Source organism: Lolium perenne, chromosome 1, assembly GCF_019359855.2.
Source record: "Lolium perenne isolate Kyuss_39 chromosome 1, Kyuss_2.0, whole genome shotgun sequence".
In the NCBI taxonomy this organism is placed as follows: Eukaryota; Viridiplantae; Streptophyta; class Magnoliopsida; order Poales; family Poaceae; genus Lolium; species Lolium perenne.
In genome coordinates this window covers 180,628,660-180,642,502 of record NC_067244.2, presented here as the reverse complement: position 1 = coordinate 180,642,502, position 13,843 = coordinate 180,628,660, and the positions used below count along the sequence as shown (strand labels likewise).

The 13,843-nt window shown below is 44.1% G+C and overlaps 1 protein-coding gene across 5 annotated transcripts; it reads left to right on the top strand.

Annotated features, from left to right (window-relative positions):
* Positions 1–5,343: 5,343 nt before the first annotated feature.
* LOC139831068 (uncharacterized) lies at positions 5,344–13,380 on the top strand. 5 transcript variants are annotated; one of them, XM_071820220.1, is made up of 5 exons: positions 5,344–5,987; positions 11,728–11,864; positions 11,954–12,012; positions 12,394–12,435; positions 12,988–13,380. In XM_071820220.1, exons 1-5 carry the CDS (start codon positions 5,452–5,454, stop codon positions 13,006–13,008), a joined length of 795 nt encoding a protein of 264 aa, XP_071676321.1. In that variant the 5' UTR covers positions 5,344–5,451; the 3' UTR covers positions 13,009–13,380. The 5 variants fall into 5 exon arrangements, with proteins under 5 accessions (XP_071676321.1, XP_071676312.1, XP_071676320.1 ...); XM_071820211.1 differs by having other exon boundaries at positions 11,954–12,057; XM_071820219.1 differs by having other exon boundaries at positions 11,954–12,067.
* The last annotated feature ends 463 nt before the right edge of the window (positions 13,381–13,843 follow it).

Genomic DNA, 13,843 nt, shown 5'->3' with positions numbered 1-13,843 from the left:
CGTAGTAGCGCAAGATCGGAAGTTGTACCGTGCATCGCCTACACCGGCAACAGAGGAAGCTAATGATAATGATCATGAAACTTCGAACGAGGAAACTATCGAACCTCGCAGATCGACAAGGGAACGTGCCACTCCTGATTGGTATGATCCTTGTCTAAATGTCATGATTGTAGATAACAATGATGAGGACCCCGGCGACGTATGAAGAAGCGATGATGAGCCCGTATTCCAACAAATGGCAAGAAGCCATGAAATCCGAAATGGGATCCATGTATGATAACAAAGTATGGACTTTGGTAGACTTACCCTGATAGCCGAAAGGCTGTCGAGAATAAATGGATCTTCAAGAGAAAAACAGATGCCGATGGTAATATTACTGTCTATAAAGCTCGACTTGTCGCAAAGGGTTTCCGACAAATTCAAGGAGTTGACTACGATGAGACTTTCTCACCCGTAGCGAAGCTAAAATCTGTGAGGATTTTGTTAGCAATAGCTGCATTTTTCGATTATGAGATTTGGCGGATGGATGTCAAAACGGCGTTCCTAAATGGAGACATTGAGGAAGAGTTGTATATGGTACAACCCAAAGGTTTTGTCGATCCTAAAAATGCCGACAAAGTATGCAAACTTCAGCGTTCAATTTATGGACTGAAGCAAGCATCAAGAAGTTGGAACCGACGCTTTGATAAGGTGATCAAAGACTTCGGGTTTATACAAGTGTCATGGAGAGGCCTGTATTTACAAGAAAGTGAGTGGGAGCTCTGTAGCATTCCCGATATTATATGTAGATGACATATTATTGATCGGGAATGATATAGAACTATTAAGCAGTGTTAAGGGTTATTTGAATAATAGTTTTTCAATGAAAGACCTTGGTGAAGCATCGTATATATTAGGCATCAAGATTTATAGAGATAGATCAAGACGCCTAATAGGGCTATCACAGAGTACATATCTGGACAAGATTCTAAAGAAGTTTAGAATGGACGAAAGTAAGAAAGGGTTCTTACCTATGTTACCGAGGCAAGGTATTGAGTAAAACTCAAGGACCGGCTACGCGTAGAAGAAAGAGAAAGGATGAGTAACATCCCCTATGCCTCGGCGATGGGATCTATCATGTATGCCATGCTATGTACAAGACCGGATATAGCACATGCCGTTAGTTTGACTAGCAGATATCAAAGTGATCCAGAATGGAACATCGGACAGCGGTCAAGAATATCCTGAAGTACTTGAAAAGAACTAAGGATATGTTTCTTTGTTATGGAGGTGACCAAGAGCTCGTTGTAACAAGTTACACCGATGCAAGTTGGAACACCGATCCCGATGACTCTAAGTCACAATCTGGGTACGTGTTTATATTGAATGGTGCTGCGATGGTGGGCAAGCTCGAAGCGGTGCACGGTGGCGAAGTCTTCAACAGAATCGAGTACATAGCGGCTTCGGAGGCTTCATCGAAGCGGTATGGATGAAGAGGTTCATTGTAGAGCTCGGTGTGGTTCCTAGTGCATTGGACCCATTAATCATTTATCGTGATAACATGGGTGCCATCGCCAATGCACAAGAGCCAAGGTCACACAAGAGGTGAAGCATATCAAGCTGCGTTACCACTCGATTCGCGAGTACATCGAAGATGGAGAAGTAAAGATTTGCAAAGTACACACTGATCTGAATGTAGCAGATCCGTTGACTAAAGCTCTCCCTAGGGCAAAGCATGACCAACACCAGAATGCCATGGGTGTTAGGTATATTACAATGTAATCTAGATTATTGACTCTAGTGCAAGTGGGAGATCAAGGAGATATGCCCTAGAGGCAATAATAAAGTGGTTATTATTTATATCTTTATGTTTATGATAAATGTTTATATATCATGCTAGAATTGTATTAACCGAAACATTAGTACATGTGTGATATGTAGACAAACAAGAAGTCCCTAGTATGCCTCTTAAACTAGCTTGTTGATTAATGGATGATTAGTTTCATAATCATGAACATTGGATGTTATTAATAACAAGGTTATGTCATTGTGTGAATGATGTAATGGACACACCCAATTAAGCGTAGCATATGATCTCGTCATTAAGTTATTTGCTATAAGCTTTCGATACATAGTTACCTAGTCCTTATGACCATGAGATCATGTAAATCACTTATACCGGAAAGGTACTTTGATTACACCAAACACCACTGCGTAAATGGGTGGCTATAAAGGTGGGATTAAGTATCCGGAAAGTATGAGTTGAGGCATATGGATCAACAGTGGGATTTGTCCATCCCGATGACGGATAGATATACTCTGGGCCCTCTCGGTGGAATGTCGTCTAATGTCTTGCAAGCATATGAATGAGTTCATAAGAGACCACATACCACGGTACGAGTAAAGAGTACTTGTCAGGAGACGAGGTTGAACAAGGTATAGAGTGATACCGAAGATCAAACCTCGGACAAGTAAAAATATCGCGAGACAAAGGGAATTGGTAATATATGTGTATGGTTCATTCGATCACTAAAGTCATCGTTGAATATGTGGGAGCCATTATGGATCTCCAGATCCCGCTATTGGTTATTGGTCGGAGTAAGTACTCAACCATGTCCGCATAGTTCTCGAACCGTAGGGTGACACACTTAAAGTTGGATGTTGAAATGGTAGTACTTGAATTATGGAATGGAGTTCGAATATTTGTTCGGAGTCCCGGATGAGATCCCGGACATCACGAGGAGTTCCGGAATGGTCCGGAGAATAAGATTCATATATAGGATGTCATTTTATGTGAAATAAAATGTCGCGGAAGGTTCTATGGAAGGTTCTAGAAGGTTCTAGAAAAGTCCGGAAGAAACCACCAAGGAAGGTGGAGTCCACAAGGGACTCCACCTCCATGGCCGGCCAGCCCTAGTGGGGGTGGAGTCCCAAGTGGACTCCACCATAGGGGGCCGGCCACCCCCCACATGGGAGGTGGGAATCCCACCTTTGGGTGGGAGTCCTAGTTGGGCTAGGTTTCCCCCCTCCTATGGAAGGTTTTGGTTTCGGGTCTTATTCGAAGACTTGGACACCAACACTTGGGATCCACCTATATAATGAGGGGCCAAGGGAGGGGGCCGGCCACCCCAAGACCATAAGCTGGCCGCCCCCCTTGAGTGGCCGGCCACCCCCTCCCAAACCCTAGCTTTGCTCCTCCACTCCATATTGCCCGCGTAGCTTAGCGAAGCTCCGCCGGACTTCTACACCGCCACCGACACCACGCCGTCGTGCTGTCGGATTCAAGAGGAGCTACTACTTCCGCTGCCCGCTGGAACGGGGAGGTGGACGTCGTCTTCATCAACAACCGAACGTGTGACCGAGTACGGAGGTGCTGCCCGTTCGTGGCGCCGGAACCGATCGTGATCAAGATCTTCTACGCGCTTTTGCAAGCGGCAAGTGATCGTCTACCGCAGCAACAAGAGCCTCATCTTGTAGGCTTTGGAATCTCTTCAAGGGTGAGACTCGATACCCCCTCGTTGCTACCGTCTTCTAGATTGCATCTTGGCTTGGATTGCGTGTTCGCGGTAGGAAATTTTTTGTTTTCTATGCAACGTTATCCTACATCCGCCTATACCTAACTTGTCGTACTAGATCCGATTTCTTTGGGCCTTGCCGGATCCGACTCCTGTCGCAGTTCGGGTTGGATCTGGCTCCTTGTTCCTAGGCTGGACATCTTCCATCTTCAATCAACAATAACTAGGCCGTTCGGTGGGCCGTATGCCACCATCACCATCTATGGGCCACCCGGGCTTGCCAGATCTAGTCACTGTCCATGGTACAACTATGAAGTATACCCACAATAGTAGCCCCAGAGTTCTCCGAGGTTCACCATGTCTTCCATCTTGCTCACGCTGTAGAAATCTCCGGTTCGTTTCTCGGAAGTCTTGGGAATCTTGAAGAACTCCAACTTCAAAAATGCCTTTCCAACTTCTTTGTCGGAAATGCTTCTTCTTTCGCGGGACATCATCCATCGATCAAATATTCAAATTCATTCTCCGGATGTCTACCTTGTAAGGTCTCAAATCAAATACCACGAACATACCTAGAACCTGCGGGGAGTAAATTGCTCCGCCGATTTAGGCTTCAATCTCGGGTATTTCCAACGATAATTAATCCTTTTGCCGAATTTACCACTAGGGTTTCTGACATGTGTCACGCATCCAACTGTGCGACGCCGACGCTTGCGTTTCGACCATAGAATGCGGAGCACGAATGTCATCTCTTGGCTATAAATATCGAGGCCGTTGGGTTTAAACCCTAAACTCAGTCATTTTCCCCATTCACTGCTCTCACTTTAGCGCCGCCGTGCCGAATCCTCGCCGGAGCTCCTTCCGTTGCGCCGTGTTCATCGGTGTTCTTAACTTTGGTGAACCATCGCACTGAAACCTCATCGCCGGCAAACTCGACCGCCGCGACCGCCATTCCGGTGAGTTTTCCATCTTCAAGCTTCGTTATCGAAGCTCGTAACGATGAACGGGGTAATGTGAACGAGTCATATAGTTTCCGGATAGTCCAGTGGCAATAACTTATTTATGCAGATATGTCTACTCCTCCTCCTCAGTCGGATCCTATCTTGGCCACCCCTCTCGAGTCTCGCCTCCGCCCCTCCTCCTCTCATCCCAGTCCACATGGACCCAGCCCAGGGATCCAGCAAAACTATCGATCCTATCTTGGCCGTCGTCGTGGGATCAGTGGCATGCGCCGACGGGGTCCGCTCCCCCTCCTCCTACTCCACTGGTATACCGCATGCAATTGCCGGTTCCCAATTGGCTATGGCCGCTGCCGGAGCTTATCGACCTGACCAAGAACGAGGACGAGGAGGAGTAGTCGTTGGCGCCTAGGCTAGAGTTTAGAGGCCTGTTTTAATTTTTCTTATGTATTTCCTATTTAAACCTATGTAAATTATATCCTTTTATCAATGATGAAAAGTTCCAAACAGATAAACGAGGCCACAGAATCATTTTGGTTCGACTAAAGCGGATACTTAGAGACGATTGTAATTAGAACATTTTGGAGATGTCCTTAGATATCACTTTTCCGTTTTTTTGTGTCTTGGAGCTTGTCCGGAAAACTTCTGTAATTAAAACATTTTTTTTCTCTGTATATAATCGGATGAGAGAACGGACTGCTTCTGTTTGTAAAGAAAATAAAAATATCAAAACCTCAGCTTTATAAAATAAAATCTCTACTACCTAAAAAGAAAGTTAGTGTTCCGTCGTCAACCAATCCGTGGTACGTCGTTTCGTTTCGTCGATCGTTTCCCTCGTCCCGCAGGCGACCAACTGGGCCAAGCCCAACGATCTCGTGTGACAGGAACGGGAGCCCAGCACCTGAAACCCTCGCCGCCGAACTCGACATCCTGCTCCCTCGTGGATTCCATGACCCGCTCATGACTGCTGCCGGCGCCAACCCTCCCGACGATCTCATCGCATGTTGACCGCCCTTCCCACATACCCCCTTCGTTCAGAAGCGAGGAGGCAACCTCGAGCTCCCGCTGATGCCGCCTTTATCCGTTCTCTCCGCTGCGCCCACACATCCTCTTCCTCCTCTGAGATCGAGTTTAATGTCACCGAGGTCTTCGTCCGCTCCGAGGCGCCCACCTCGACCTCTTCTATGAGGGCCACTCCGGGGTTCCGCAAACCCTTTATCGGCGACTTCCGCCACGACGGCGCGGGGAGTAATGTCCCCGATAAGGTGCGAGGGGACAGTGCTTCTTGCGGCGTACCGAGAGGCCGATGTTGTGGCCGGCCAAGTCGATACGACCCTGCCCCTGGCGGAGCTGCTTCCCGACCGTGCACATCCAGATCTAGCCGTCCACACGATGCCATCGCACCCCAGCCGCGACGCACCTGTAGTGGTGGTGTTAGATTCGTCTTCGAAGCTGCTTCAAGGGCGCGGAAGGCAGGACAACCCCTCCTCGTGCTGCGTATGCACATGTGCAGAGTGCAGACTCCATGGGGAGCTCGGTACGAGTTGTTCTTTATTTTTGAACACATGGTGGGGAATACAATATTTATTCTTGGTACTGGTGCGAAACCTTCCTGTTGAAGATCACCATGAGTCGACCACGAGAAGTTCGCCAGAGGTCAGTTTCAGTGGGGATGCTAGAACGAGTTTTCTGGAAGACTCACAATCCTTCACTTGCTTTCTCTGTGTATATCCATACATGGTGAGTTTACATACTAGTACCTCCAAAAAACTACTATTGCAAAAGAGTCCTACCAACACTCCCCCTCAAGATGGGGCAAAGATATTTAACAGCCCCATCTTGCTACAATTTTTATTAAAGTTCAACACACACACTCCTTTGGTTAATACATCAGCAAGTTGCTCCCCTGATTTCACATAGCTAACCTGTAAAACTCCCTTTTCTAATTTCTCCTTAATGAAGTGCCTATCAATCTCAACATGCTTAGTTCTATCATGATAAACAGGATTATTGACGATTTTTATGGCAGCCTGATTGTCACAGTACAGTCGGAGTGGAGCACCATTATAAAGATGGAGTTCACCAAGTAAGATTTTAAGCCATATCAACTCACACACTCCAGATGCCATGGATCTAAACTCAGCCTCCGCCGTCGATCTTGCCACCACACTCTGTTTCTTACTTCTCCACCCCACTATATTTTTGCCAACAAAAATACAATAACCTGATGTAGACCGCCTGTCATCTAGACACCCAGCCCAATCTGCATCCGTGTATCCTTCTATGTTCAAGTGACCATTCTTTGAAAATAAAATGCCTTTACCAGGACAGCTCTTGAGGTATCTCAAAATTCTGTTCACTGCGTCTAGGTGGCCTGATCTAGGATCATGCATGTATCTGCTTACAACACTAACAGCATAAGCAATATCTGGTCTAGTGTGTGATAAGTAGATTAATCGACCAACTAGTCTTTGGTATTGGTATTTATCCACTGGGTCACCTAAATCTGCTAATATACGAAGATTTTGTTCGATTGGAGTTGTTGCCGGTCTACATTCTAACATACCAGTTTCTGCAAGTAAATCTAACACATACTTCCTCTGGCAAAGATAAATACCTTGCAGTCCATAAGCAACCTCAATGCCCAAGAAGTAGTGTAGATAACCCAAGTCTTTCACCTCAAATGATTTTGCCAGCATTTTCTTCAGACGTTGTATCTCCTTCTCATTATCACCTGTAATCACTATGTCATCAACATATACAACCAAGATTGTAATCTTCTCCCCTTGATGCTTAAAGAATAAGGTGTGATCGGCATTGCTTTGTAGATATCCCAGGTTGCAAATTTCCCTTCGAAACCTTCCAAACCATGCTCTAGGTGATTGTTTAAGACCATACAGAGATTTTTTTAACCGACACACTTTACCTTCAGTTTCTTTACTACTAAATCCTGGGGGAACTTCCATGTAAACCTCTTCATGTAGATCGCCGTGCAAGAAGGCATTCTTTACATCCATCTGATATAGTTTCCACCCCTTATTTGCTGCTATTGAGATCAAGGTTCTAATTGTGTTCATTTTTGCAACCGGGGCAAAGGTTTCGTCGTAATCAACTCCATGTGTTTGGTTGTACCCCTTCGCCACCAGCCTAGCTTTATACCTTTCCACCTTCCCATCGGGAGTTTGTTTAATAGTAAATACCCACTTACAACCTACAACTTTCTTATTAGCGGGGAGTGTGGTAATTACCCATGTATTGTTCTTGTCGAGTGCAGCCATCTCCTCAAGCATCGCTTCCCTCCAATGTGGATGCATTTTTGCTTCTTGCCAATTATGTGGAATAGGTTGAGCAGCATCCAATGCTGCAATAAAAGATTTATATGAAGTTCCAACAGATGTGTAAGATAAATAGTTGGAGACATTATATGGTGTTAGTTTTGAGGGCAATTTTCCTGCATTGATACGAGGTTGCTTCCTTTGTGCAATAGGAACATCCAAGTCAGTATACAGAGGAGGAGGAGTATTATTACTTGAGGTTGAGTCCATCTCAGATTCTTCTTGGGCTTCAGAATCATGTCCCGATGAAGTGGTTTCCTCCCCCTGCACATGTTGCTCCTCAATTATGTGTCTTCTCTTATACACCTGGATCTCTCGTTGCTCATTTGGTCTTGGCCACTGTGGTGCCTCGTTTTGTATATCCTGTTCCTCCCGTTGTATTTGCTCCTGTTCAATCTCATCTCCAACCGGTATTGCTCCAATTATTACCTTCCTCAGTGTTGTGTCATTGTTTTCTTCATCTTTATCTCCCCCTATCTCACAATCTGCATCTGAGATATCATTAGTAACCAAATCAGGAAATACATCTGTTAAGTCAGTTGATTCTCCATAGAACGGTTCTTGCTCTCTAAATACCACATCCATACTCACAAACATTCTCCTTTCAGATGGACACCAACATTTATACCCCTTTTGCTTACCAGAATATCCTACGAAAATACACTTAAGTGCTCTGGGGTCCAGTTTTCCAACAGAGGGTCTATAATCCTTTACAAAACATACACACCCAAACACTTTTGGAGGAACAACGTATGTCAACTTTCCTGTTAAACACTCAATAGGTGTTTTACTATTTAGTACCCGTGATGGCATCCTATTCATTAAATATGCAGCTGTCATTAGAGCTTCACTCCATAGGAATTTAGGAACATTCATACCTATCATAATGCACCGGGTGATATCCAGTAGATGCCTGTTCTTCCTCTCAGCCAAGCCATTCTGTTCAGATGTACCTGGACAGGTAGTTTGATGGATAATACCAAAACCAGACAAATATTCATCAAACTCATAATTTACATACTCGGTGCCATTATCAGTACGGAAAAACTTCACACATGCATTGTACTGATTCATAATCATATTATGGAAATCCTTGAAGCATTCAAACACATCACTTTTTTTCTTCAACACGTACACCCAAGTAGTCCTAGTACAGCAGTCTATAAAGGTAACAAAATAACGGTAACCATTAAGAGAGGTTACCCCACTTGGACCCCAAACATCTGAGTGAATTGTTTGGAGTGGAACCAAACTCCTATTATCAGACAAAACATAGGAAATACGGGTCTGCTTCCCATATTGGCATGCATCACATACTAAATCCTCTTTCTTGACCTTCTTATAGAGTTCTGGGTAAAGATATCCAAGATTGGCAAAAGACATATGGCCTAATCTACGATGATGAAGAAGAAGTTCTTCCAATGGAGAGAGAGATGCAGCAGCAACTATTGCAGATGTTATGTTGGCATCCATGTAGTATAGGCCATCACGCATGTTCCCCATCCCAAGACTTCTTCCAGTCCCAAGTTCCTGAAATAAGCACCATGTTGGAAAAAAGATAGCGGCACAATTAAGCTCATGTGTAATGCAACTCACAGACAATAGGTTGATTGGAAATGAGGGAACATGCAAGACTGATGAAAGTAACATGCCATTGTTGCAAATAATTGTTCCTGACCCCATAATTTTCTGTGATGACCCATCAGCTAGTTTAACATTTTGAAGTTTTGTTTCAAGATTATACCCACTAAAGGATTTCCTTGAACCAGCCATATGCCTAGATGCGCCCGAATCAATTAACCAAGGTACATCCATAGAAAAGTTGTTACCCCCGAAGTTTGTAGAGGCAGCAGAGGTGGAAGCCGATGTTGTCTCCATTGTTTGCTTGTCACTCAGATGTAGGCCTTTAAACTGACACCACTTCTCCCAGTCTTCAGCAGTCAATTCAAATTTCGCAGATGATTGAGGGGATTCCGCAGAAGTTGCAGAAATATTTGCTCTGCCTGTTGGATGGATTCCTCGGCCACGACCTCTTCCATCAAAGCCACGTCCTCGGCCCCGTCCTCGCCAATCATGTCCTCTGCCACGCCTTCCTCCTGTTAGCTCAGGACATGCCATCCGGAAGTGTCCAGGCTGTCCACACTCGAAACACTTATTCTCAGAGAAATTCGGTGCTGGTCGCTGATAATTTCCACCATTGGCGGCGTAAAGTGCAGATCTTGTTTGTGCGATGCCATGTATAGCTTGCCCAGATGTCTCTAGCTTCAACCGAGTTTCTTCACTGATTATAGCTGAAATAGCTTGCTCTAGGGTGGGTAGTGTTGTACTCCCATATATTGCAGCCCTCCTATTTTCATATTTAGAGTCCAGACCATTAAGAAAATCTCTTACGCGCCTCTTCTCTGTCCATTTATGCACTTTCTCTATACACTTTCCACACTCCAAGTCTATTGAATCATAAAAGTCCAGATCACTCCATAGCCTTTTCAACTCAGATACATAATCCACCACAGATCGCTCTCCTTGGCTCAAACCTTGCAATTCTTTCTGTATCTTACAAGCAAGCATTTCATTACCAACTCCTGAAAAAGTACCTTTTAAAAGCCTCCAGATTTCTGAGGCATCCTTAATCCTCTCAACTTGCTTTGCAATCTTGGGTGACACGGAGCTCAGCAACCAAGCCCTGACTAGAGCATTTGTCATTCTCCACCGCTGACCTTCCTTTGATTCCTCTTCAGATGGCTTCTCCACCGTGCCAAGTATATATCCCTCTAATTTTCTTGAGACCAATATTGTCTCAGCATGCTCTGCCCAGCTTGCATAGCTCTCTGAACCCTCTAGCTTCACCAATGGCATCTGCAAAGGATGGATTTCCTCCTTAACTTCACTGTCTTGCCTTGCCCCACCTCCTTGTTGTTTACTAAGGGCATCAAACATCTGACTGTACCTCTCATCCATAGCCCGCAGGACTGCAGCAAGTTCACCAGATGTAACTGGCGTAGAAGTACTGACCTCACCCGCCATCTTCTGAAGTCACAAATTAGCCTTCTCTTGATGCTCCTCTTGAATTTCAGTACACACTCCCTCAAATCGACAGACAAATTCCCAAATTCTTACCAAGAATTTGCCTTTTCAGTACAGAGAAGGAAAAAAAGGCAAGAGCAGAACTCCCCTTCCTCTAAATCCACCAACGACAGTACCTCAAGCTTCTAGTCACGGACAGCTCCACGAGCCCAGCGCCTCTCTTCTCCTGCTCCTTCTACCTCCCCCAGCTGCGCAGCCGCCGCCGCTGCTCCGATCCGAGGCGCCCGGCACCACCACAGCTCCCGCTGCGCCCCTGCAGCACCACCTCCTCTCCGCAGCCAGTCACCAATCAGGGCCTCCGGCGCGCCATAGCTCTGATACCATGTTGAAGATCACCATGAGTCGACCACGAGAAGTTCGCCAGAGGTCAGTTTCAGTGGGGATGCTAGAACGAGTTTTCTGGAAGACTCACAATCCTTCACTTGCTTTCTCTGTGTATATCCATACATGGTGAGTTTACATACTAGTACCTCCAAAAAACTACTATTGCAAAAGAGTCCTACCAACACTTCCCGCTACTCTATGTTGTTAGATTTTTGTACCAACTGTTATGACAACATCTACATATCTCAGGGATAATCACTGTTATAATTACATCTGCATCTGCTGCTTGTATAGTCTGTAGTGTGTATGTTCGTAGGGATTTTCCAATATTCATGACCATCACATTAGTTAAGAATGTTTTTCACTGTTTGGGTTATTAACATCACTGCATTTGCTTAGGTTGCCATAGCTTAGTTTTCAGTAAGAAATACATCTTCATTTGTGGGCTGGAGTTTTTTGGGTTTTTGTAAACTTTCTCTTCTCAACTGGACTTGTGTTCTATGTAAGTGTAATTGATTTTTTTTTCCTTTCCAGGTCTGTAATTATATTATGTTATAGTGGAAAGGATGTTCCTTCCTCTAAAGAGGAGATCGAGAAGTTTATGTTCCAAATACTGCAAGGGCTTATGTATATGAGTAATAATGATATTTTCCATGGTGACCTCAAACCTGGTAATTTGGTTATGTCTTCTGTTTGAATTGTGCTTGTGCTGCCTCTATACCAGCAAAATGACTAAAATCTAAGGAGACTTCTGTTTCAGAAAATCTGTTGGTGACAAATGGTGTTGTTAAAATTACCGACTTTGGGTTGGCAAGAGAAGTATGCTCCCTGTCCTCCTTGCACGGATTGTGTTTCTACCAGATGGTGAATTTCTGTATGATGATTTCATGTTACTCTATTAATTATTTACCTAAAACCATCATGTTATTTTAAGTTACTAGGCTTTAGAGGTTCTGCTGTAAACACACCATCTATAGGTGAACTATTCTGCATGTATTATAAATAAACACTTAGTTTACAATTACACCTTTTATTTATGTATTCTATCTATTTGCTTACCGCTTAGTACAATCTATCTAATACAAAAAATAAATGACATCTTATCATGTTCCGTCATATAAATCATTTGTTAGTGATTTTGTGTTTTTTAGTTTCCCCTTATGAATCTTTATGACCCGGATCACTCTGTCTGTCTGGCAGGGAATGAACCTGCCTCCTTCAAGTAGCTTCCAGTTTTTTCAGGTGAAGTGAGTTCTGTCAACATCCATTGGATTGAATGCTTTTGTGGTGCTAATATTTTTCATTTGTTCCAAAAATTCCACTAAGAAATCTGGGGGCTTATTCCTAATGCTTTCTTGGAAGGTATTGACTTGATTAAGGTACAATGATGAACTTGGCTGTATTAGAGATAAATGGTGCTACAACAGTCTATCTCTCCATACATCTGGTAGTGAACTCTTTTCCTGCAAGTGATGAAAGATCATCCATTCGGTTGTACCATTAAGAGTTAGATTTACACCACTATATATACATATGTAGTACACACTCCAATTTGTAGTTACCTTACTGCAAAGAAACCATGCATTTTGAACTCACGGATCTTGAGCTAAAGCTGCACTTAGTATTGCTCAACGAGACTTTAAAAAATATGCGTACAAGATCTGGTGTTGCCAAAAATATTTAATATTTTTGCATGCGATCTGATGGGTTTCTTGTGTTCCCAAATCAAATGAACTACCGAATTTTATTTATAGGACCCAATCTTGCATGTCTTGTGTACTTGCTTTATTTCAGATGTATCAGTACCATATGTGATATGGATGGTGATATGAGTACTATAGCGTGAGCGCCACACGTCTCCACCTGCAGCGCCGGGTTCGGTACTTCCGCCAACGATAAGGGGAACAAAGGAAGTTGCGACGACTCAGCGCCCTGCCATCCGGTTTGCCACCGCGCTAGCAGAGGTGGTGACTGCCAAAGTCGTGCATCACAAAGCTCGGGTTGTCCCAGTTGATGCTGGTGAGCATGACAAATGTTGTTTGGCTCTTAGTCACTACATGTTTGTATGATGCAAAGGCATTATATTAGCGTCATGTTGCAAATAAAATTGAGTCATTGTAACAACAATACTGCTGCACCTATGTCTGCTGCGGATGACCAGGTTTAGTAATACATGAACATGCTTTTAAACAATTGTACTTGATGTCATCAATGGTAACCACTCCTCTACAAGCAGAAGTTTCGGCACTCCTTGCAACAAATACTGCACATCTTTAGTTGTCAAAGATAACTCAATTTCTTCATCTTTGGAACGCCACAAGTCCACAACTTATCTCTTGCCGAAGCTGCAGCTAAGAGAGACCATCCAAGTATCTGACCCGTAGTATGATGCAGGCATGTAGCCAAGTGTGTTTCACATTGATAGAGATTCCTATGGCGTAGCTCACTACTGTTAGTCGTGACAATCCTTGTTTGAACCTATGTTTTCTTGTCTTAACTCAGCTCATATAAACATGCCTTGTCCTGTCTCTAGCTTTTCAGAATTCAGATCTCCAGGGTCTTGTACTGAACCCTATAATATACTCTTGAGCTGAATAAAACATCTCCCTTGTTCAGAAAGGAAAAATGAACTATACTATCTTTCTGATCT

What these genes read in the sequence shown, in the direction of transcription:
- LOC139831068 (XM_071820211.1), top strand. Translation starts at nt 5,452, where the DNA reads ATGTTGACCGCCCTTCCCACATACCCCCTTCGTTCAGAAGCGAGGAGG. An exon ending in CAGACTCCATGGGGAGCTCG is followed by an intron (nt 5,988 to 11,727) that starts GTACGAGTTGTT and finishes TTTCCTTTCCAG; the next exon opens with GTCTGTAATTATATTATGTT. An exon ending in GTAGCTTCCAGTTTTTTCAG is followed by an intron (nt 12,436 to 12,987) that starts GTGAAGTGAGTT and finishes GCTTTATTTCAG; the next exon opens with ATGTATCAGTACCATATGTG.